General features: G+C 39.4%; 3 protein-coding genes across 5 annotated transcripts in view; 2 read left to right on the forward strand and 1 right to left on the reverse strand.

The window, feature by feature from the left end:
• SMU1 (SMU1 DNA replication regulator and spliceosomal factor) overlaps positions 1-9798 on the forward strand; it is a 31503-nt gene extending 21705 nt beyond the window's left edge. The window contains exons 8-12 of the mRNA XM_010975821.3: positions 94-221; positions 780-906; positions 2808-2975; positions 4788-4940; positions 6070-9798. Of these exons, the coding sequence (XP_010974123.1) occupies positions 94-221; positions 780-906; positions 2808-2975; positions 4788-4940; positions 6070-6168 (675 nt within the window). The 3' untranslated portion in view covers positions 6169-9798. The remainder of the gene's footprint in view (positions 1-93; positions 222-779; positions 907-2807; positions 2976-4787; positions 4941-6069) is intronic.
• Positions 9799-11703: 1905 nt separating this feature from the next.
• DNAJA1 (DnaJ heat shock protein family (Hsp40) member A1) lies at positions 11704-21410 on the reverse strand. The gene is made up of 9 exons (XM_010975820.3): positions 21257-21410; positions 20023-20164; positions 19691-19868; positions 17633-17737; positions 16663-16890; positions 14599-14713; positions 13220-13335; positions 12823-12923; positions 11704-12087 (listed from the first exon to the last, which is right to left on the reverse strand). Exons 2-9 carry the CDS (start codon positions 20152-20154, stop codon positions 11869-11871), a joined length of 1194 nt encoding a protein of 397 aa, XP_010974122.2. The 5' UTR covers positions 20155-20164; positions 21257-21410; the 3' UTR covers positions 11704-11868.
• An 83-nt stretch (positions 21411-21493) lies between these two features.
• Positions 21494-24210, forward strand: part of APTX (aprataxin) — an 80435-nt gene continuing 77718 nt past the window's right edge. For 2 of the 3 annotated variants that reach the window (XM_010975816.3, XM_010975817.3), the window contains exon 1: positions 21494-22527. The gene's annotated coding sequence lies outside the window, so the exon portion shown is untranslated. Of the gene's footprint in view, positions 22539-24210 lie in introns of all 3 variants that reach the window. The other variant, XM_064490135.1, reaches the window with a different exon arrangement.

A 24210-nucleotide genomic window follows, 5' to 3' on the forward strand; every position in this document is an offset into this window, starting at 1 on the left:
ATTACATTAGTGAGTGTTGCTTCTTGCTTGGCTCTGTAGGGTAGTGTGTTGGACACTGTAAGTTTTCACTATTCTTTTTTTTTTTCTTTAAAGGTATGGAAGATTCAGAGTGGACAGTGTTTAAGGAGATTTGAAAGGGCACACAGTAAAGGTGTCACCTGTCTAAGCTTTTCTAAGGATAGCAGTCAGATCCTTAGTGCCTCTTTTGACCAGACAATTCGGTAAGTAAGAATCCCCAAACTGCCCTCATTTGGGTTTGATATGATGAAGCCCCAGAGGGAGGACTAATGATTCCTTATGTTTTCACCAGGATGTTCTTAGATGGACAGTGAGGGTAAGTGAGATCTCATTTCCCATAAGTACAGCTGATAACAGTGCTTTTGTTCTGTCCATTTGGGTCTTTACCCAGAAGAGAGATTAGAAAGGGGGTTTAGTAGTGTTTCATGTTCAAAGTGTGGTCTATGGACCCATCTGCAACAGAGTCACCTTAGAGGGCATGTGACAAATACAGATTCCTGGGACCCAGCTGAGACCTAGAAGTTTTTTGCTGAACAGAATTGTGGTATTATTGGCGTATTTTCTTCCACTCTGTGCAAAACTTGTTTTGGTTTTGTTTGTTTGACATGAAAATAATACTTCATACATAATTGCATAGCTTTCTTTCTTCACTTACTATAACATGAGCTTCTATAATTCATCTAAAATGCTTTCAACACTTGTTCCCAACCATAAAATGTAGAATATTAATTGTTCTTTTAATTTGCTTTTATTTGTGATAGAATTCATGGTTTAAAATCTGGAAAAACCCTGAAGGAATTTCGTGGCCATTCCTCCTTCGTTAATGAAGCAACATTCACACAAGATGGACATTATATTATTAGTGCATCCTCCGACGGCACTGTAAAGGTTAAGTATTTGCTACTGGTTTAATTTGAGGTGTCTATTCCGTTTTTGCCTTTTGAGTAGTTTCCAGTGGTGGTTATAATTGTGGTGGGTAAAACTCTTTACTCGCATTTTAGCCATAACTGAGGTGAGTCTATGACAGTAGTAATATTCTGTGGGCAGTTCCTAGTGACCTAGGGACCTCAAATCTCAAACCTACAAAATCAGACCTATAGAGTCTGTCATGTGTAGGAAAAGAGGAGGGATGTGGAGTTCTAAATGTGACCCCATTTACAGTGGTTAAATTCTATCTTGCCATAAGTATGATCCACACTCAAATTCACAAAGGGCTCAGTGGTTGAATAAATAGGTCTCTTTTATTGCACAGCCTCACCACACCCCTGGCCCCCACATTTAGGGCCTTTCTAACAGCGTTTATGGAAGAACAGGAGGGGTGTAGAGTAGAACTAAGTCCTTGCTCAGATACTTATTGCCTTCAGCTCTCAGCTGAAAGTAATGGATCTTTAGTACCTTAAGAGATGTAATTATTTTGAGAGGGCCTCATTTCCTAGAAAAGATGGGAAATCCAAATAGAAAATTGCTGGAGATCTTTAAGAGACTCCATTTATGTTCTGGACCTGCTTTTAAGTTGCCTTATGTAAGTGAGGGCTCTCTGGCAGAAGACCTAAACAGTCTAACACAGATCTCTAATAGTCAGACCGCCTTCTCAGATGGCTTGTTCTGGCTTGGGAAATTGAACCAGAAACCTGAAGGTACGAGATATACTCTTTCTCAGGATGGACAGGGGAAATAACAGAGCTGTTAGTGGTTTAGTCATGGGATTTGCCCTTTATGCTATGTTTGTGGGCCTCACCACCTGTAAAATGCCATTGGGGTGGATTGTGTAGGCCTCTCTGTTTTGTGGTCTTTTCCTTTAGCTCTGCAATGAATGGCGTAAAGCATCTCACTGACCTTTTGGACAGAAAACTCTAGAATCTAGCCTTAGAACTCTTGATCCCTGAAAGAAATGTTAATTTTTCTTCTAGGCAGCTGGGCTTTGGAGAGGAGATTGGGGCAAATGATACAGTATTTATTAAGAAAATAAATACTGGCACTAGTGGGGCAGTGATTTGCTGTTTATAGATATTTATTCAACATTTGTGATGGGCTTTGTTGAAGGCACAGAAGCACAGTAGTCCATGCCTTTGAGGTTACACCTCACTGAATGGTGTCTAGACAATGCCAGGCAATATTTGGTCCATCCCGTCTCTAAGCACATCTCAGATTTCAGTAACTATGATGTCTGGTTTAACCCCTTCAGTTCATAATGGCTCAGAGGGGCAAAGTGAAAAGCATTAGGGTGGAGAACTATTAGCAGAAGAGATGTTGAACTGGGGAGGTAATATAGGTGGCCAAGAGTAGCTTCTACTTCATGGATCCTCGTGTGTGTGTGTTTGTTAACATTATGACTTCTGTTAGTGGTTAGTACACGTATATATTGTACGTGAGAATCATTTGTGGAGCTTTTAAAAATGCACAAACCTATGTCTCACCCCAGACCTACTAAATCTGAATCTCAGGATAGGGTCCTGAGCAATCTGAAAAAAACAAAACAAAACAAAACGAACCCTCACTTGATTTTGGTGGCCAGATAAGGTAGCGTTTTGGTTGTTTATGACAGTAGTAGTGTAAGTGTTTTATTATTTAGCTTTTTGACTTTTATTTTATTTATACCAATTAATCAGGAAATACGGGAGTTCTTATGTAATATGGTGCAATGCCAGGTGTTTGGACTATAAGAAGCTTTTTTTTCCTGAAGTTTTTTTTCTTTTTTAATTTTAGTAACTTACTTTTCAACTCTAAAACTTTAGAAATTGTTAAATGCCCCCCCCCCAATGTTTATGCCTTAAATTTTTGTATTGTAGATTTGGAACATGAAGACCACAGAATGTTCAAATACCTTTAAATCCTTGGGCAGCACTGCAGGGACAGACATCACTGTCAACAGTGTGATCTTGCTTCCTAAAAACCCAGAGCACTTTGTGGTTTGCAACAGATCAAACACAGTGGTGATCATGAACATGCAGGGACAGGTGAGTGCTCAGAAAAGTGCCTTTGTTCAAGCCCTGGGGCCGTTCCCAAATCAGCATGTCTTGGTCCTCACACTTCAGTAACCAAGTACGGGTTCACCACTCCGAAAACCATATACACTGTATTTGTTTTCCAGACACATATTTAAATTCTACATCAACAAAACATCTCTTCGGCATCTCAGAAGTTATCTCCTTTCCCCAGGGTGATTATGCTCTTTGCATCCTTTGGATAAATGAGACTGTCTTTAGGCCTCCTTCAGAAAACCTCACTGAAAATTTTAAGATGTAATAATCCCTGTGTAGGAGAGAAACAGTGTGTGCCTTACCAGCTTGGGACGTCTCCTAGCTACCATATGATCTGAGGTGGAACTCCAGTAGAAGAGCAACAGTGTCTTCACGATGTGTATTTGCAATCAGAACCTCACTTTTTAGCACCAGGGACACAGGCACAAGGTTGAGGTCTCAAGCCTTGAGAATGTGTTGTGATGCTACTGAAATGCTGGCCTGGGCACTTGGTGATCCTGCTGAGCATGGAGAAGACCCACGGGCTGATGAATGGATCTCTCTCTCCATTGTTTGAGTCCCTATAAATGATAAATTGGTACTTTAGATTCCATGGTTGGGATGGCTGGTCTGTAGTATCTGCTGGGACATTGCATAATAGTCATAGCTGCCCACTTCTAGTTTTCTGTTTGCTTTTAAAAAATTTAAAAATAAATTTGTTTTTAGATTCACAAAAGACGTTGCAAAAACAGGGGGAGGGTATAGCTCAGTGGTAGAGTGCGTGCCTAGCATGCATGAGGCCCTGGATTCAATCCCCAGTATCTTGCATCTAAAAAATAAGTAAATCTAATTACCCCCACTAGAAAATAAATAAAACATTAAAAAAAAAAGGGGGCCAAAAAGAAGTTGCAAAAACAGATCAGAGTTCCTGTATTCTTTTCCCCTGCATCCCCCAATGATGATGTTATCATTATATAACCATTATACAATTATCAAAGCCAGGAAATTGACATCGGTACAGTATTATTAATCCAAATACAATCCTGATTTAGATTTCACTGGTTTTTAACATGCATTCATTTTTGAGGTAGGACATGAATAGTTCTGTGAAATTTCATCTCGTGTTGTTTTATGTAACCACCACTTTCATCTTATGTGTTGACTTACGTAACGGCCACAGTCAAGATACAGAACTGTTCATCACCCCCAAAGAAACTCCCCCGTGCTACACTTTTATAGTTAAACCCTTCCCTCGCAGTCAGAGCCCCTGGCAACCACTGATCTCTTCCATTATAATTTTTCATTTTGAGAATAGTAAATGGAATCATACATAACCTTTTGAGATCGGTTTTCTCAACTTGATTTATGATTATTTTAATGGTATATATAACTAGAGCAAGTCCTGGAGACAGATTTCTATCATGAATGGGGAGGGCATCCCATTCTGTTAGAAAAAGGAAACGGAAGCATGGGTCCACAGAGCACTGAGAACTGGTATATGTTGATTTAGGAAATTGTGTGTGATAATCATTTTGCTTCTGGGTAAAATGGCCCAGTAGACTATTAAAGAGCAGGATTGGTGACTTGGGACATCTGAATTGTAAAATTCTGCCACTGACTTCAGATAGCTTATCCTTTGAATATTGCCCAGGCCAGAGGATCTAGCACACGGTGAATGGAATTGGTAATCTAGTTATAAATGACAGTAAACCAAAGTACAAAATAAAAGAGATGTCAGTTTAAACTGCTGCAGTAGAACTGTTGCTAATCCATGTTTTATTTTACCTTGGGTGTTGTGTTATGATCTAGATTGTCAGAAGCTTCAGCTCTGGAAAGAGAGAAGGTGGTGACTTTGTTTGCTGTGCCCTTTCTCCCCGTGGGGAATGGATCTACTGTGTAGGGGAGGACTTTGTGCTCTACTGTTTCAGCACAGTCACTGGCAAACTGGAGAGAACTTTGACAGTAAGTATTACTGATTTTAGGCCATCTACAGAAATTAGGTTAATGCTTGTCTTTCTGAACTCTGAAGTAAACCTTTCCAGCCTGCTATCAGTGTGAACCCTGGTATAAAAAAATTAAAAAATTAATCACTAAATATAGGGCCCATAGTAACTGTATGGAATTATCTCTTGTATCCTTTAGTGAGCCCTCAGCTTCAAGTGGATAGGATGGAAAGCAGAAAAGAAGGGAACAAGCCAGCTAGATTAGTCAGACCTTCCCCAGAGCAATTGGAGAATGGCAGATATAGCTAGTCCTCTCCCATGTCCTTTTAAAGGTAAATTATTTACGTATTATCCTATCAAACCAATTATGAAATTTTAAGCAGCTCTGTGGTGTAAGTCAGTAGTATGAGTAATTAATGGCAACTGCTGTAACAATCTTCAAATCTCAGTGGCCTAGCACAATGAGTTTCTCTCATGTCACAGTGTGATAGAAGTTGCATCATCTTCCTCTGTCTTTAAGATGCGCCGTTTGGAATACGTGGCCTCTGAGATCTTAGGAGAAATGATAACTGGAGGGGTATATTGGATGTTTTTAAAGACCCACGTCTGAAAGTGGTTTTTATTAATCTGTTCCTCATTCATTTTTGGTTAGAATTCAGTCACGTGCCCACAGTCCAAATGCAAGGGGTGTGGGGGTGGCAGGGAAAATGTAGTCATCTGTGGTCCAGGAAGGAGTGGTCTGGCGAATGTATGAAAAATTACACACATACCTCTGTTAGAGAATAATCTCACCTCAAATTGTTCAAGTGAACTTTTGGTATACCTGCCCTGTGAAGCCTCCAGTACAGATTGAAGATGTGAACATAACATTGTGGTTTTCCAACTCAGAAAATACTGAGTTCCCAGAGTTGAAGGAATTGTTTGGTCTCAGAGACTGTCTTGGCCTAGGACCAGCTGTAGTGCTCAAGTGTATATAGCCTCTTTTTTGGTTTGTTTGTTTAGCCCTTTCTGGGGCTACCTTAGGCTTGAATCTTTTGGTGAGACGTAGAAGCTTCACTCTTCTTTCCACTCAGCTCTGGAAGCTTCTTCAGGCTGGTTTTGTTATAGACTTACCTATATGCCCTAATCGTGTGCTTTACATATTCCAGGTTCATGAGAAGGATGTAATTGGTATTGCACATCACCCTCATCAGAACTTGATTGCTACTTACAGTGAAGATGGACTCCTAAAACTCTGGAAGCCCTAAATTTAACTTTTCTCTTTAACTACCCTGAGAGCATGTACTTAAATGGAGACATATTCATGTGCTGCCCCCCACGCTTTTTTTTTTAAAGGCCAGCTTTCCTAAGCAGATTGTCTGAATTAGGCACAAGAGTAATTTTGTGAAAATTCATGTAGTGGTTACCCTTTTTTAAAATATGTAAGGTATTTGCTTATCTGTTCCTAATTGGGGCAGTCACTTAATGTTCTCAGTATCTTTTACCTGTAGAGTGAGATACTGGTATTTCTAGGAAAAAACTGTACTCCTTTGATTATTTGAAATGCTGATTAAAATGGGCCTTCTACAGTAAAACTTATTAACTATCCCAAATACAGTAGCTGTTCCATTTTTTTTTTAAGATGTTAATAAACTTTACACCTTTCTGGAGGTTTTGTTCTTAAATGTAAGTACTCGTCTAGTTATGTTTACTTAGAGGCACATTATTATCCCTGAATCTTAAGTACAGCAGGAAGTCAACTCTTGGGTAGAATGACTGAATGTAAAAAGGTCATGTGTTGAATAGCATCTTTATTTCATTGCCTTCACCCGTGCACTCCTTTTTCTTAGCTGTGCCTGCTCGTGTGTTGAGTCCAGAGAATATCCTCTCCATCTCATAGACAGAACTAGTTGTAGGATCCACTATGATAATTCCATTTTGAGTATCCTCTTTGTATTTAAAGGAAGGTTTGGCATTGAAAATATGCTGTTCTGAAAAATTAGAAAAGCACCTGAAATTTAGCGAAGTCTTTTTTGCTATGTGCATCATTACCAGTTAAAGGAAAAAAATTAAGCCAACAAAACCCTTGAAAATATTTTGTATGTGGCTCTTTTCTGTTTCAACCATTCAACCAAAGATGTATGGAGTGCCTGTGTTGATGTGTGAAGGTACTGTGCTAGGTACCCATTTCAAGAAAGTTAGGGCTTATCTGTGTAGGCCTTTATGTCTCCTTTTAATTTTCCCAATTACTAGGTACAAAATTAGTGGGGAAGATTTTGCAGTCTTACGATGGTCCCTTAAAACACAGCCTCATCATGTATTGGGGATCAGCTATACCTAGCACATGGTACTGCTCAGTATTTGCTGAATAATTCTTAACAGCACTATGAATTCCTTCTTTCCCACTCATATTCCCAAAACTTTTGTCCCTTTGCCACAAAACCTGCAGCTTTTCCACGGGATGTCATTTGCTGCTGTTCTGAGAGGTGAACAATAGCCACAACTCTATGTGAACATATCCTGTTCCTCCCCAAAGAAGCTTTCACTTAAGGTAAAAAAAAAATAGCTTATACTAAACAAAACAAAAACCTTAGGAAAAAGTTAGAAAAAAGTTCCTTTACAAAATTGGGAGTTTTGATTTAGCCTATGGCCTCAAACTGGCAATTACGAGATGCATATTTTGTGCCAAGGCTCATGGAGAGCAAGAATCTAGTCAGCACCTCCTAGGAATTTTTATCAGACACCTCTACTCCTGTACCTAATGTTGAGGATGGCTTAAAAGACCAGTTTCTGTCAGAGGATAGGGGAGAAAAAGCAGGTTAACAGGATTAAGGTATTGGGGTTAAGAGAAAATCAGGGTTGTTTTTTTTTTTTTTTTGGATAATGGGAGGGGCATTATCTAGACCTACTGGGTTAGGAAAGGCTTCCTTGGAGGGATTAACCATAAAAGGAGCATCAGGAGCTGAAGGGCATGCCACACTAACCCAAGGGGTCCGTATGCCCCTGGGCTAAGCAGCAAGGAACTGTGAGAATGGGATTGGCACCTGGGGTCTCACCCCTGCAGGAAGTGGCTGGCTGGCTGGAGGCATCTACTGGAGCCACTGGGCTGCTGTTCAGTGTACAAATTGACAGAGGCTAATGGAGTGGATAGCAGCTGGATAGCCATCAATGGCCATTTTCTGTTGGTTCTCAAGGAGCTGCTGTGCTGCAGCCCACCTATTTAACTGATACTCTCGATACTCTTCTCCAGGACTTGAAACTCAAAATACGTGGCATTAAAGTTAACTCCATGAATTGTTCCCCCACTCACCTGTTGAATTAATGACTCTAGAACACCACCACCTAATACCTCACAGCACATTATTAAAAAATAACATCTCAGGTACAATTCAGTATCTTCTCCAGGAATTTATTTTTCAACTTGCATTACTACCATTAATAGCATTTATCAAGACGCTCCTTACTATGTAAGCAGCCTTAATTCTCAGAACCACTTTAAGAGCAGCAGCCTATTCTGATTCCCGTAATACACATTAGGAAACAGGTTTCCAGAGGTTCCATACCTTGCTCCTGGAACTGAAAACCAGGTCGGATTCCAAAGCTCACTTTCTTTACTCTTTTCCAATCTAGATGCTGTCAGTTTCTTCTCAGTCTTGAGGTTTGGGCAAAGAATCCATGGACTATTTCTCCACATTCTGTTAATAACTTATCTAAACTGAACACAGGCAGTGAGATGAATAGAAAGAATACTGAATTACAAGAACCTGGATTCCAGTCTTTGCTGTCATTTTTCACTTAGGACAGACAGAGCTGTGGTTCTGAGTGTTAACCTGGTAACTTGTTTGAGAGGCAGATTTCTCAGGTCCTACCCTAGACCTACAGAATCAGAAAGAGCAGCAGTGAGGCTCAGCAAGCATGCTCACATTTGAGAACCTGTAGACATAGAGGGCATTTTCATTCACAAGTTGGGTGTTTTAATTCTTGTTCTGTCAGTCCTCAAAGGTTGCTGAGATAACCAGATAGGTGGCAGAGGTACAAAATTTCAGAAACCCTTCAGAGCGCACCTGTGTTGCTCTAGCATGGTAGCATTTTTCATTTAGCGTGCTTTCAGAGCACGTGCTTCATCTTCACACATTATTTCAGAAGACAGGAAATTATCATACATGGTATATGTCTAGGCTGGGAGGCTCCCTTGGCCTGAAACAAACTTGGCAATAGCAAGGCCTGCCATTATTTGACCGTCTCCAGCCATTTTAACAGTGGCATTACTGTTCTAGGTGATAAATATAACCATGTCCCCATGGTGGTGGCATAGAACCTTGACTGTATGTAACCATCCTGTTGCTTAGGCTACACCCTGCTCAACTACACCAAAACTCCTAGAGAGTGAGACACAAGTCATGTTTAAAGCTTCCCAGGTTAACTCCAATTGTAGCCCAAGGTTGAGAGCCAGTACTAAAGGCGGAGAAAGATCTCTCATTTCACAAAAGATGTGCCACCATCTTCCACAAGGGCCCTTGTGGGACATAATCAGCTTCTATTCTTACACTCTGCAAGTATGAATGGACAGGGGAAGCATAACAAAGCGTTAGTGGTGGGGGCCAGGAACTACACTTACATGGATGCACTTGTATTTCTATAACAACCCTGGCTAGAATTCCAAACAGGCATTATTTGTTTTTTAGTTTTTACAGACTACAAACTTGTCAGTTTCTGCCTCTCCAGGTTGTAACTATTTTTTCTTCTAGTGATTTCTATTTTAAGTTTTTAACTGTAGTGAAACAAAAGTAAAGCATGCTCAACCATTTTTAAGTGTATAATTAAGTAGCATTAATGATTATTAAAAACTATGTTGTGCAAACCATCACTGTATTTTCAAAACTTTAACCACCCCAAACGATTAAGCACACGCTAACTTTCCATTCCTCTTCCTCCCAGCCCTTGGTAATCTCTGCCTCTATGAATTTGCTTAAGTATTTCATACATGGAAGTCGTTTTCTATCACATACATATGTAACACATTTTGTCTACCCACCTGTTGGACACATGAGTTGTTTCCCCTTTGGCTATTATGAATAAGGATACAATAAACATAGGCACACATTTATCTGAATCAAGGAATGGTATTACAGGGTCATATGGTAAATTCCATGTTTGGCTTTTTGAAGAGCTGCTGAAGTTTTCCACAGAAACTGCACCATTTTATATGCTCACCAATTCATTTTGGATTGAAGGTGTGAACTGGTATATATCTCACTGTAAGTTTCACTGTATTTCTCTCATGACTGGTAATACGGAAAGCCTCATGTAAGGATTTTTGTAGTTTTCAAAATGTTTCTTAAATGCATTACAATACAGGCTTATAGAACTTTTTAGAATCTGTAATATAAATAAATTCAATAAAAACTAAAATTCGTCAACTATTATTTTGAATATTTGTTTTCCTTTCCCGAACACCTTCATATCCAAATACGAGGGGTAGCTGTCTGGCCACAGACTAAAAGAAGATAACTCAAGAAACACAAGAGAGAGAGGCTATCAATTAAGAATGTTACTATGACAAGAAATACTGAAGGTTTGGGAAATTTGCACTTTATAGGAAGTTTGTCTCTCCTTTTTAAACTCAAGTGTTCTGAGGAGAACTTAAGTTGTGGGTTACTTCCGGGTTAGAAATAAACACCTCCTGATTATAGGAGATACAGAACCAGAGCAGGATAAGTAAGCAAAAAGTTCTCATATTCTCTCGCACTCCAGTGTTTGTCAAGATTTTTAAGCCCCCCCCCTCCTTTTTCGCTCTTACTCACCCCTCTATTTTCACTCCCCACCCTTGTTTAGTATTAAAACATTAAACTATGGCTAAATACTATTGTTTGTATTACTCATTTTAACTAGTTAAATGAAAAATTACCTACCTTACTGAAAAGCCAGTATTTTAAGCTGGGAAAAAAAAGCCTGCTGGTGACACACTGGACATGCTTTGTAATCAGTGTATTAAGGAGACATCCATACATTTCAAGAATTGCTTAAATTCTGATATCCAGATTTAAGCTTGTGAACAAATGACTTAAACATACAATTAAAGCTATTTGTCATAATTTGCTATACTACCAACATTAAATTACAGTTACTCTGGAGCATAAGTTAAATGGTTTGAAGTAAGCCTGTAACATACTGCAAAACACCTTATCTCATACATACAAAGTACTTCTCCATGTAATGGTTTCATCACTCTAATTTCTAAGTTACCCTGCTCCAGAAGTCACTACTTTGAGGCTTATCGTGGTCCAAAGAGAAGGGAAAAAAATAACCGGGACCGATAGTTATCTATATTAAAAGATGGCACAGCAGAAGGGAATGCAATTCTACAAATGCAAGCCCTCAAGAAGCAGCATGTCATGATAAACCCCTTTTTAGAAAGGTATCATTTCTATCACTGATACCACAGGCTAAATTAAATCATATAGCATGCCATCTTCAAGTAACAACTAAGGCAATAGAATAAATGAGGAGGCATCACAATGAATCCCACTTAATACAACTATACAGACCAACACTTCTCTACAAATTAAGTTGTCCGATTGCCAGTTAAATACAGTTTTAACTTCATAGCTTAACAATAAGGGTCATACACTGAAGTCAATACATACACCTAGCATTTCAGTCTAAGCTAGTCCATGTACACAGCTGAAATGAATTACAAGGTATGACCTAACAAATGCTAGGGGAAACTTTTTTAAGGAAGTTTTTACAGGTATTGAACTTATCTTGCACACTGAAGTCATCATACATACAGGGCAAAGTCAGAGCTTTTATATTCGAGTTTATTCTTCATTTAACTTTTAAAACACTACTATAGTTGAATATTAAAACAAAAACAATAGCAAGTAGTGAGCATATTATGATGATAGTCCTTCACTCATTCACTACTGCAAATAAAATACCAGTGGTGAGTGTGCTCACTGGCCCCATTAAGAGGTCTGACACTGAACACCTCCCCGAGGATGATGTTCATCATCCTCATATGCTTCTCCATTGTAATGGCGCCGTCTTTCCTGATTTGGATCAAAGTCCACTAGTTCTACCTGGTCCATTTCATCAGTCTCTTCTACTTCCTTCCTCTCAGGTAGGAGTTTTTCCAGCAAAGAGAGTTTATCGGGGGAGAGAAAGCCATTCTCAGGAAAGTTTACCTATAAAAAGAAATTTCTACTTTAAGCCCAATTGAGTTAAGTTACGTCATCCTTGGAGCTCCTTAGACAAATTACCATTGACCCATTTTCCCCCAGAAAAACACACATAACCACATTATCTGTTGGTAAATCTGCCAATTCCAGGTTAGAACACAAGTTCTAAAAAGGCATATGTCACCTAGTATTCTGAGCTGGAGCTCAAGGCACATTAAAAAAATGACCCTAGTAACCTGCACTATAATGAACATAGTTCTATTCAGCAAATAATTTTTAATGGGAGAACTCATCCTAAAATGCATTCTAATCCCTTCTAATGGGTAATTTAAACAAAGCTACTCTTACTCAAAAAGGGAGCCCCTTACCCAAAAATGTTTTAATAAAATGTTAAATTTGTACGTCCGACGCCAATTTAAAATTGAGGGAAATGACTGGGTTGTTCCAAGAACCATTCTATTAACAGTCATTGCAGTATTTTGCCCAAAACCCATACTAGCTACTGCACTTCTGCTGAACTTTAATATTCTAGTTTTAGCCTTTCATTAGTAATATACCCACTTGCCACACACCCCTCCTCTGCCAATCTCTGAATTGCCAATGATGCAAGTAAGTCAATCACAACTTGAAGAATTCTCAATATGAAAGGAATACTAGGTCTGGACAAGGGAGGATATAAATTTGTTGCTTCTGGCCATTCAGAATCATTCTCAAACATTCCTAGAGTACTTTATAGCTTACCTTAAATTCAATGATTAGGCGACCCTTTTCATATGGTCTACGATAAATTGGCATGCCTTCATTTAGCACACACTTGATATCTCCATGCTTGACAATCTGACCTAAAAACATCGAAGCCAAAGTCTTTAAAATATAGTCACACTTTTATGAGACGGGGAAAAGAACAGAGGATGTCCTAGAGCTCAATGATAAAGGTAAATTAATGTGAAAGGATCTGGGTCTTGTTTATGGATTTTCTAGGGGCTTACAAAAGAGCCAAGAATGCACAATTTCAGCACAGCTCAAGGTTGGATATGTACTGAGAAACTTAAATACTACTTTTCTCAGTGACTGTACAAGCTACCAGCAGACAATGAGAATACTAGAATAGAAAGAGAAGTTTATCTAGTTACCATACCTGGATGAGAAGTGATGACTATGGTTCGGTTGTCAAGAGTAGATATTGGCTTTTGGAAGCCACACAACGCCTCAACCAGCTGTATGTCCATACACATGAAAAGATCTTCTCCTCGTCTGTACAATATAAATATGGCATATACTTAGATTTTTCAAAGCACCAATGATTACAAGTACCAAAGCAGGCAATTCTAACAAAACATAAACTAAAACAAAAACAAAGGGTATCTTTCAAAAGACGCCCTTTCCCTTCCGTTCTAAAAACAGAGCTGAGAACTGCAAACAACAAACATATGGAACCTGCCAGCAGTTTCCTGGAGAAGGCTTCAGAATCCTTCCACACGTTCTAGGCAGCAACCTCTGCCACTTACCATCCCTGAATTGTTTCATTACCTAATTTTAAATCTAGTTTCTGACTGGGGGGAAAAAAAACCACCCTTCCAATAATGAGGCTAAAAGAAAGCAAACATACATAAAGGAGAGAGGACAAAGCCATTTAAGTGGAACACACCTCAGGCTAGGTCCTGGATTATTCAGGTCTATAAAACTAAGTAACGGGGATATGGCCAATTTCAAGGGATAGTAAGAATTTACTGATTACATGAAGTAATGCAGTGCCTGGCACATTATGAACACAATCTTCCATGAATACAATCTTTTATATTCAGTAACAGCCCACTTCCTCCTCATGCTTGACTTGACTTTCCAATTCATATTAGTAAGATATTTTGTAACATTTCCTATTATTGTTAAGACAGTATTCAATGAAAACCTATTCCTTTAGACGTCATTCCCAACAAACTCACTGGAACCCTATTTCAGTCCAGTGTTTTAAAATTAACCAATCTTTCTTGTGCTTCACTCTAGGTTCATCAAAAACACAGAATTAATATTTTCTAACAGTAGACCTCAATCAACATTTTTTAGAGATGATTCGAGATATGTAAAATTAAAAGCAACCCAACTTATGAACTCAGGATTGAAGAAATTCATGAAAGCTTTAGGGCACTTATTTCACAATTAACTGCTTATACAAAAACTGGTGGCAAAGTTTTGCCTAATCCATCTTTTTATACTCTTACAAAACATCTCCAAATTGAAGTATATCCTTCAAAACCCAAATTAGGCAGTAATTTACCTAAATTTAGACAAAAACTGATTACTTTTGTTTTTAGCATCTTTTAATATAGAAACATTAATGATTAACAATCTTTTATGAAAAATGTTACACATAACCTAACTCTCCTGGTATATTCTTCTAGGCTATTTCCAGGAAATGTGTTCCCAAAATAATGAAAAGCTCATTTAAATTAAAGAAAAATCCCCCAAACCCCAGATATGCAAGATGTTAGTTTTAGAGTATTTGATAAAAGTTTTTACCGAGTAAAAACAGCATGGTCCTTCTGATCTAAAACAATGATAATATCTCCTGGCTCCAGTCCTGGTTCTTGGTCTCCTTCACCATGGAATGTTATCTTCTGGCCATCTTTCATACCTAAAAACAAAAGACTAATTTTATACTCTTAACATCTAAGTTTAGAATCTCAATCTATAAAGAAACTCAGACGCATGTTTGTGTATGCATGAAAAAAAATGTTCAAGCCTTTGTGGAATCAAGTTTTACAGAACTGACCAAAAATGCCCACATGCTTAGGATCAGACCAGTTTCTTACTGAAGAAAGCTATCGTAGTGGAGAACGAATTCCAGAGGCAAACAAGTCAGGCTTCAAATCTCAGAGCTGCTATTTACTACTAGGCTGGATTACCCTGGGGAAGCAAGTTGCATAACCTTCCTAAGCATCAACTTTCCCACAGAGACCTACCTCTCCATCAGGGCTCATATGAGGACTAAATAAAAATTTCTATGTGGGCACCAAATCAATGACTGGCAAACATCATAACCATAAATGTTTTAACTATTTCAATTTCATCATTTAAAAAATCTTAGTCAAATTATTTGTATTACATCTAATAGAAGCATAAATCAGACTTTCTTCCCTCAGGTATTAGCAATAATTATATACAGCAATGCATAAAACCTAAAAATTTCCAAAAACCATAATCCTTTTGAATGACGTTTAGTTCTCTTTAAAAAAAATTATGGCTAGACACTTTAAGACCATGTGTTTAGTGTCAAAAATACAGGGAAGTTTTCCCAATCAGGCAAATATTTCTAGGCCAACATATTTATACTGAGATTTCCTCCCTCTTACCTCTGGCCCACATGTTTTAGCTCACTAAGGGCTTACTTAACTAGCATCTCTTTAAACAGATGTTTTGCAGATCATTATACCGAAGCAGTAGCTCTGGATTTCCAGAAGCAATGACCACTGGGATGACCCAACAAGAGCAACTTTTGTTTCACTTTCTATTATGGAAAGTATTAAACCCATACCAAGCAGCCAACAGTACAATGAATCCCTATATATCTGTCAATATACATCTAATAATTATCAGCTCATGACTAGTGTTTCATGTATTATACACCTCTATCTGCATTCCCTCCATATATTTCCATTAAAATCCATACATATCAATTAATTCAAATACTTCAGTAAGTACCTCTAAAAAGATAAGGACTTACACCAAAAATACCACTATTACACACTGACAAAACCAAACAGTCCATCTTTAATCATTCACGAGGCCAAGTAACTGTCTCGCTACAGTAATGAAGCAATTTAACTCAGTTAAGTTTTGCTGGTAGTTTCACTGATGTGAAGAGCATGGGCAAGTACAGTATTTATAAACGGCTTCACTTGCAACTAATGCCCTCCTGAGTACATACTGTTGATAGCAAGAGGGGGGTCTTACCAGGTGGGGGAAAATTCAAACCCTACTAAACATGTGCCGATTACGAGGGAGAAAAATGGAGGAGGAGGAGTACCATGACTCACATGGTAGGATACTGTTGCAGGGGCTTACGTTAATGTAGATGTATATATCGATAAGATGTCCGCACCAGGTCAGTTCCCTATCAGTACATACTAGTCTTATCTTAAAATAACAAAGTCTGAAGAAGATAATGATGTTGATTATTTCAGAGTAGCAGAATTTATTCTGGGGGTTACATACATTTCTACAGTTTCTACAGTGAATATGTACTGCTGTAATACATTTTAAAACATTTTTTTATAAATTGACAGAATTAAGGAATTGGCAAAATAAAAGCAAATCCTAATGATATGAAAAGAAAATTTTAAGTTATAACCCAAAGCCCAAGAGGCAGAAACTGACCTGTATGTTTACATAATCTGTAAAAACCTTTAGAAAGTAGTATTCATAATCTAAGTTCTCACAAATAAGTTATAGGTCAAAGTACACCCATTCCCTACCCAGTAGTTCCTAAGGAACTAACCTGTTAGGATGGTCTTAACTATAAAAATGTTAATCAATTTGTCATAGCACTTGAGAGTCCAGAATAAAAAGTGGCTCAGAACTCACCTTTGTCAATGTGAACTTCTAGAATTTTCTTCTCTCGAACTATCTTCCTTCCATTGCAGCTTTTACATCTATCTTTAGGGCTGATCCTCTCCCCATGGCCCTGGCATTCCATGCATACAGACTGAATTTGCTGAACCATTCCAGGTCCTATCTGATGAATTCTTATTTGCATTCCAGTACCTCGGCAATTGGGACAGCACTCTACTGCTCCTTTCTTACCACCTCGGCCTAAGTAGTTTAAAAAGAAATTATGCTTGAATCAAGTATTGGACACAGTGATGAATGTTTTAATCAGATAGCCCCTAAACACTATACTTTGTTAATATTTTTTTCAAGGTCTGAGGGAAGGCTGCTTTAAGAATCTACAATTCAGCCTTTCATTTGATAAAAATATAGCTACAATCAGCTTCAGTTAACTATAAACATCTTGACTATTTTCCCAGGAAGTCATTTCAGAATTCTGGACTTCAAACATGTGTTCTTGAAGTACAATTCTAAAGACTACTTCATCTATAGATGAGAACATTTTAAAGAGCTTATTCTCTTTAGAAAACACTGTATTTCCAACAAATAACTTGGATTTATTTTAAAAAAATTAACAAGTTCATAGCCAATAATTTGACAACTGAGTATCCAAAAAGAAGACACTACATGAATCATATTACAGATTGTGAAGCCACTGGAATGCCTCTTAAGTTCTAGAGAATATAGGAAGTACTCATCTCTAAACAATGTTGGGGAAAAAAGGACACCAAATTAGATCAATCCCACCTGCATTCAAAGTACACACATAAAAGTGCTATTATTTTGCTAGTATTTCTCTTGGTGGTACATTTAGGTGATTTTCATACTTGCACTCTCCAAGATTAAGGTAGTGCAGTATTTTCAGTTTTATATACCCAGAAAGGCTTCATTCCCATTTTCTGGCTTCAGTCCTGTTTTCAGCTGTATTGCAACTATTAAGACATACCTTCACATTTGTCACAAATCACATTCTTTTGCAGAGCTAGTTTTCTCGTTGCACCATTATATAAATCTTCCAGGGTTACTGAGAGTTGATGCACAACATTTTTACCTACAACAAAATACTGGTCATTAAAAATCTAAGAAGCTGCATCTTGTGTTCAACTGCACTATAAAAATAAAGGATAATGAAAGATGAGCCCCACAGGGTATACATATGATCCTCAATTTATAATATAATCTCAAATGAGGAAAACTGGGTTAGATTAAGTAATCTATAAGAATTTAGTTGTGGCCATCCCACATTTATGGCAATCAAAAACAAACCGCAAAATCACTTCTTGAGAAAAACAGTGTTATTTAAATACACACATGTCACAATAAACTAACCAAACTGTTGTTCTGTCCTAATATATTCTTTGTATCTTTCATCTACTATGGTATTGAGCAACATGACCAATTACATCACCCAAAAACTCAGCACACCAAGTTCCAACAACTAATCAAGTTTAGCCAGAGAAGCTAATGTATTTACTCAGTCTCCACGGAAGAATTATCAATTCCTATTTCTTCCTGAAGTAGGAGCAGCACAATTACTGCTGGGCCAGCACTAACTGTTCAAAGGCTAGATTTCTCATTCTTTACCATAGTGTTGTCCAGTAGAACTTTCTGCAGTGATGGAGATGTTTTGTATCTTGTGCTATTCAACACAGTAGCCAGCAGTCACACATGACTTTTTAGCACATAAGTATGGCTATTGCAAACTAAGTAACTTAATTTTTATTTTTGTTTGAAGTAATCTAAATTTGATGTGGCAAGTGGCTACAAAGGAGTGGCTTGTCTCATCTCAGAAGGGGAAGTGGAAGGTGGAGATAAAAGACAGAAGCTATACAAATGTAGTCACCTGCCAATAGTTAATAAGTTCCTACCTAGTGATTCTTCCACAAGGACTTTACCCACTATGAAATATTGCCTCACGCCTAAGTTTCACTTTTCAAACTCCTATCTGTGTAACATGCCTAAAGAACATTTTTAGCTCCCAATGAAAAGCGAAGTACCATTAACTATATCCTTCTGCTCCTAGATCCACCTTTACGTTCTGTATCAAAGCTCCATGTAGTTGGTTCTGCCATGCTAAAAGGTGCTCTTCTTACTTTATAGAGTTTAGGGTACAGAAAAGGAATAAAGCTTCTGAAATCTAAGCAAATATTTTCCAAAATCTCACTTTAAAAAATGATCTAAGCCACACAGGAGTCTGATTCTGATTGGGAATTGTTTTAAAGGTAAATTCCTTAAAAATAAATAAAACATAGCCCTTCCCTTTTAAGAAAATCTGAATAAACAATTTCCAGTCTTTCTGAATTCAAAAAAGCTCAAAAAGAAACTAACAGTTTGCCCATTCCTCCTAAAATAGGCTCTATCCATGAGTCCTTGTTTGTATCAACTATACTGGGAACAAAGTAAGCATTAACTGACCAAAACATTGTACTCCTATGAGCAATATTTCTACAGCCTGGAAACCACATTTCTGTTAAATGTTAAGAGTACATATCTCGATATAATAAAATTAAAGCAAGAACAAACAACACACTATTTGGAAGCAATGAACCTGTGCTCCAATTCAGACCTGATGCCTGGCTGTATATGACCTTGACAAAAATCTAGAATTCTGAACTAAATTCACTTTTGACTGAAAAAGGCCACTGTACCTCCCACTGGAGCTAAGGGGAGGGGGTATGAGGGTTGAGGGTCAAAGAAGATCTGCAAAATGGGTTTGGAAATTGTGTTCCTATACTTCATTCCTTTAATCCTTAATTACCTCACTTAAGTCACATGTACCCCAAGAGCTACAGAAGCACTGGTTAGCACTTCATTGGCTTAGCTATTTTTAGTTTCATCAAAATCTCATCAAAACAAAGTAACTATACCATGAATCAAGGTGGCAGTTTACAGTCAGCAACATTATGCTACCATGTAAACAAGCATTTAAAATACGTAAATTATCAACAATTTGCTGTGATCAGGGGCTAACTTTAATTTGCTACACGGGGACTGTTATTCTTACCTCTTCTTTCTCTCTGCATCCTTCCCCCTCCTCCAAAAAACATATCAAAGATATCCATAGGGGAGCCAAAACCGCCACCTGCTCCACCTTCTTTAATTGCCTGTTCTCCTCCTTTGTCATATAATTCCCTTTTCTTTGCATCAGAGAGCACTTCGTAAGCTTGAGAAATCTGTTTAAACTGTGAGAAAGGGGGTAAATTACACTCAAAAACCTTAAGTGTTACAAAGCACAGCCACTATATTACATACTCAATTTCATGCTGTAATGGAAATACCAAGCACCTGGCAAGAGCTACTCAGCTACATTAATGGATAGGTAGGTATACTACTTGCCTTCTCTCCTTCATTTGGATTCTTATCAGGGTGGTACTTCAAGGCCAGTTTCCTATAGGCCTTTTTCAATTCTTCGTGGGTGGCATTGGGTTTAACCCCCAAAACATCATAGTAAGTGGTTTCTTTCACCATTTTCTACAGCCTGGAATAAGAAAATTCCATTTTAACAGACTTTCAACTCGTAGTTTTAATCAGTAAAATCAGAGTTTAGGCAAAGAAATATATTCTCCGACAAATTTGATTTTAAGAGGATTGCCTTCTCTAAATTTCAGAGGTTACAATTCGTTTGATAGTTCAGCCGTAAATGCTAACAGACTTCATACAAGCTCATAATTATCAAGGAATAATTCAAAAGCCTCCTATAGCAGCTGTTTCCCCTTCTCCCATATGAAAACCTCCACACTACTGTGACCATTGTCTGGATTCTTCCCGTTTCCCTTCCCCAACAACTGCAGGGGGCAGTAAAGGAGCACTATTAGGCTCAGTCCACTAACATTACCTTTAGTAAATCTGAAGAACCATACACTTCCTAGAAAACACGTATGGGCACAAGGTGGGGAGTGTGCTTTATGACACTAACCCCACCAGCTCCAGAAAGCAAGCGCCCCTCTCCCTCAATCCGGAGGCTGTTTCTCAATCACAGGACCTATAGCTCCTTTGCTTCGACCGCCGAACGCCTCTCGCCCTCACAAGCAGGCGTAGTTTACATGTTGTTGCGGTTTCCCCTGCACTTGGCACCCAACTTTAGGGTTTCCTTCCTTTCACTCTCCCACCCAGGATCGAAGGGGTGAAAGAAGCCCAGCCCTCAACAAAGAGAAGTGACCAGAGAAGCGAAAGCCGCAGCCTCCGCCCGGCTCCTCCCGCAGCCCCTCGCCCCACGGCTCCTTCTGCGCGTGCGCGTAGGGTCGCCCACCATCTGTCCCTCCGCACCCCCCCCCCCCACCAGCGAGCGCAGGCAGAGGGAAAGCCGGAGACGGCAGGTCCTTGGAGACCCCAGGCTACTCGGGACGTGGGGGAAGCTCCAGGAAATGTCTCGGGCCAGTCGCTGCGCGCCGGCGAGGGTTGCCAGGGCACCCCTACCAGCCCTCCAGAAGCGAAATCGTGGATACAGGAACCGACAACCCTCCCGCCCACGCGGAGCCAACCGCCTCCCGACCCCGGCTCCATCCGGCCTCCCGGCGCCGCCAATGGCGCCGGCCTCGGGACGAGGGGAAGCGCGAGGGCTGAAACTCACCGGTGAGCGGGCCGAGGCCGGTGTTGGAGAGTGGAAAGGAGCGCCTTGCTGTGCGCAGCTGGGGCAGCCACCGCTCCTCCGCCTCTCACCGAGCGTTCTGGAAAGTTCCGCCCGGCGCGCCGCAGCCGTCGTCTTTTGTAGCCGAGCCCAGGCGCGTCACCCACCGGAAGTCCCACCCCTCCTGCCGCTGCCTCGCCCCGCGGTTGTCTGGGCAACGGCGCGGGGGCTCTTGGGCTGTGCCGAAGGGCCTTGTGGGGGTGGGCGCAAGCCTGGGTTCCTGGCGCTTGTGGAACTTTCTGGAGTCCCTACCTCCACCCACTGGGCCCCGGAGTGAGGGAGTATCGGGCGAGAGTTGGGGTTGCCCCGACCACTGCAGTTCTGGGCCAACTCGGGATTCCCAAATCTGTGCGGCCGCGGCCGCCTGAGGGCTCTGAAGACTCGGGAACTGGGCCCCGGGCAGGGGCTGTGTGTCGAACGGGAACCTGAGAACAAAGCCGTGCCGCATCTCCCTCCTCCCCGCCGGCACCTGATTCGTCTCGGCGTCTCTAACCGGCTTATCTCTTAGCTTTGAGGTCTGGGAAACCGCGGAGCACGAAATGCTGAGCAAGGCGGGCCTGGGCCCCAGCGCAATCTAGCAGGCCTTGAATCTTGCTCCTTTTGTCACACAGTCCAAGGCCTCCTAATTCACCAAACTGCGAATTTGGAAGAAGAGCTCTTTGGCCCTTATACACCCGTTATTTGCTTTGGGCCTTGCTATACGTTGGGCTCAGACAGCGCTTAACAGGGAAGTACTTGAAATACCTTGGTGCAAACCGTGGGCTTTGGACCCGGTTTGGCCAGCCGGGGACACAGTAATACCAAACAATGGGTAACTAACAGTTTTAATTATCTGACCTAAAGTTTAAGTACTACTAGTCTATGAATCTTGGTCTGTAGTCTGCAAAATGAGTCCTTGGGATTTTCGAATGTTGGGCCCGGGGCATAATGGAAGATGAGATCTATTTTCCTTACTCAGTAACGAAACAAACACGAGTATCTAGTACCAAAGAAGATGGAGAGGCAAAGTTGAAGAAGCCTGGTTGACATCGCATAGACTTTAGAAGGGAGACAAGTTCAACGAGGTATAAAGGAACCACAAATGGAGTTCAGCCAGGAAGGGGCTCCTAGATTAATCTGATGGAACAAAGAAAGCTTTTCTGGGAAAGTGGCAGTTGAGCTGAGTTTTGAAGAAAGAAGAGCATTCCTAGCAAAAGACAAAGCACAAAGAATGGGTAAGGTTAAGGTGTGTAACAACATTGATGCTGTTAGAAAATTGCAGTTGCTTGAATCTAGCCACAGATAGGAGAGCTGGAGGGACAAGAGGTGAAACTTAGGAGCTAGTTGGCAAACATCTGTTGGTATATCTTACTAAACTAAGGATTTTGGAACTTTACCCTGGAGGCATCCTGATGGTTATCACTTCAGCTTTATCTCTGTAAATTGTCACTATCTGCATTTCCCCAAATGAACCTTTTCACCAGTCTGTGCTCCAGCTCCAGATGACAAAACACCTAATACTTCCTATCTTAGATGTTACCTTCTCAAATATCACCTCTGGTATGGAAGTTTTTGTTTTGTTTTTTAATTAGCAGTTAGTAAAAGTCTGATACTGCTGGGCAGCGAACTAGGGCTTGTTAACATAAAAGTCACATAAGTCGTTGTCCCTATCCGAGGTAAATGCCAATAAAGGAAGAGTACTGGGGTGCTAAGTAGGGGAACCTTCCACCATGCAGATGAGTATCCCAGGTGGAGAGGCAAGCAACTGTGAAAACATGAACAATTAATAGAGAACAGTAAACGAACAACTAATAAATATCATTCATGTGTTATGTAGGCTTTAAGTCCCCAAATTCCTACTTTAGTGTAACATGAGCTGTGTGTGAATCTAATACTGGTTAAGCATATGAAATAAGCATTAGTATGGTGTATATCAAATCACTTCAACCAAGAATTTCCACAATAAATATTACTATGTCTAGTGTTTCTTAAATATTACCATGTTCAGTGTTTATTTTTGCCTGAGGAATCCAGTTGAAATTCTCACAAGTTTTAGAAAGATGAAAGTGTGATACAAACATGAAGATACCTTCCTGAGGCTGCAACATTAAGACTATGAAATTTGACATTGAAAATACTTTTAAAATGTGCAACCTTTACGTAAGCTTAATAACTTTTTTAGTTATATATACATATTTTCAGATTCTTTTCCATTATAGGCTATTACAAGTTAATTCTTTATTAAGAATAAAGATCATAAAAGTTAAAGAAAACTACGTACTCACTTTCCTGTATGTGCTAGACTATTTCAAAAGGATACCCCAAAACTTGTAATATGGTTGCCTGTGGGGAGATCTAGTTAACTGAGGAGAGGCTGATGGGAGGGAGATATTTCATATTATTGCTGTAACTTTGGAGTGTATAATCCATTTGAATGTAGTACTTATTTAAAAAATTAAACTTAATATAGTATAAAAATCTCTCTTCCCAATTCAAGCTTTGAGCTAGTAACTTATTCCGACAGCAGTTAGGAGATTCTTAGTTGCCTTAAAAAACATCATTATATATTTTCTGTTTGGTGTTTTTTCCTTCATAGAATTTTATGTTGATGCTGAAAATATGTTCTGCTAAATATTCTGACTTTTCAGTAATAGAAGTTAACACTTTTACGAAGCATTCTTACTTACATAAAATACAAAAAGATTAGCAATAATTTTAGAATGTGATCTTTTTTGGTGAAGGAATAGGATCATATTAAACATGCTGTTTGTGATTTGCCCTTTTTGCTTATTGTCATCTTACCATGTCAGGATAAATAATCTAGTTTGCTATTTTTAATGATTTTGTAGTGTATGGTATGCAGGCATTGTATTTCTTTAACCATTTGCCTGTTGATGAGCACTTTGGTAATTTTCACA

Source organism: Camelus dromedarius, chromosome 10 (genome assembly GCF_036321535.1).
Source record: "Camelus dromedarius isolate mCamDro1 chromosome 10, mCamDro1.pat, whole genome shotgun sequence".
Taxonomy (NCBI): Eukaryota; Metazoa; Chordata; class Mammalia; order Artiodactyla; family Camelidae; genus Camelus; species Camelus dromedarius.

Coding starts and splice junctions, on each gene's coding strand:
- DNAJA1 (XM_010975820.3), bottom strand. CDS start 20,154: ATGGTGAAAGAAACCACTTACTATGATGTTTTGGGGGTTAAACCCAAT. Junction 14,714..16,662: donor AGAAGTTCACATTGACAAAG/GTGAGTTCTGAG, acceptor TTTTGTTTTTAG/GTATGAAAGATGGCCAGAAG. Junction 13,336..14,598: donor GACCATGCTGTTTTTACTCG/GTAAAAACTTTT, acceptor TATATTGTACAG/ACGAGGAGAAGATCTTTTCA.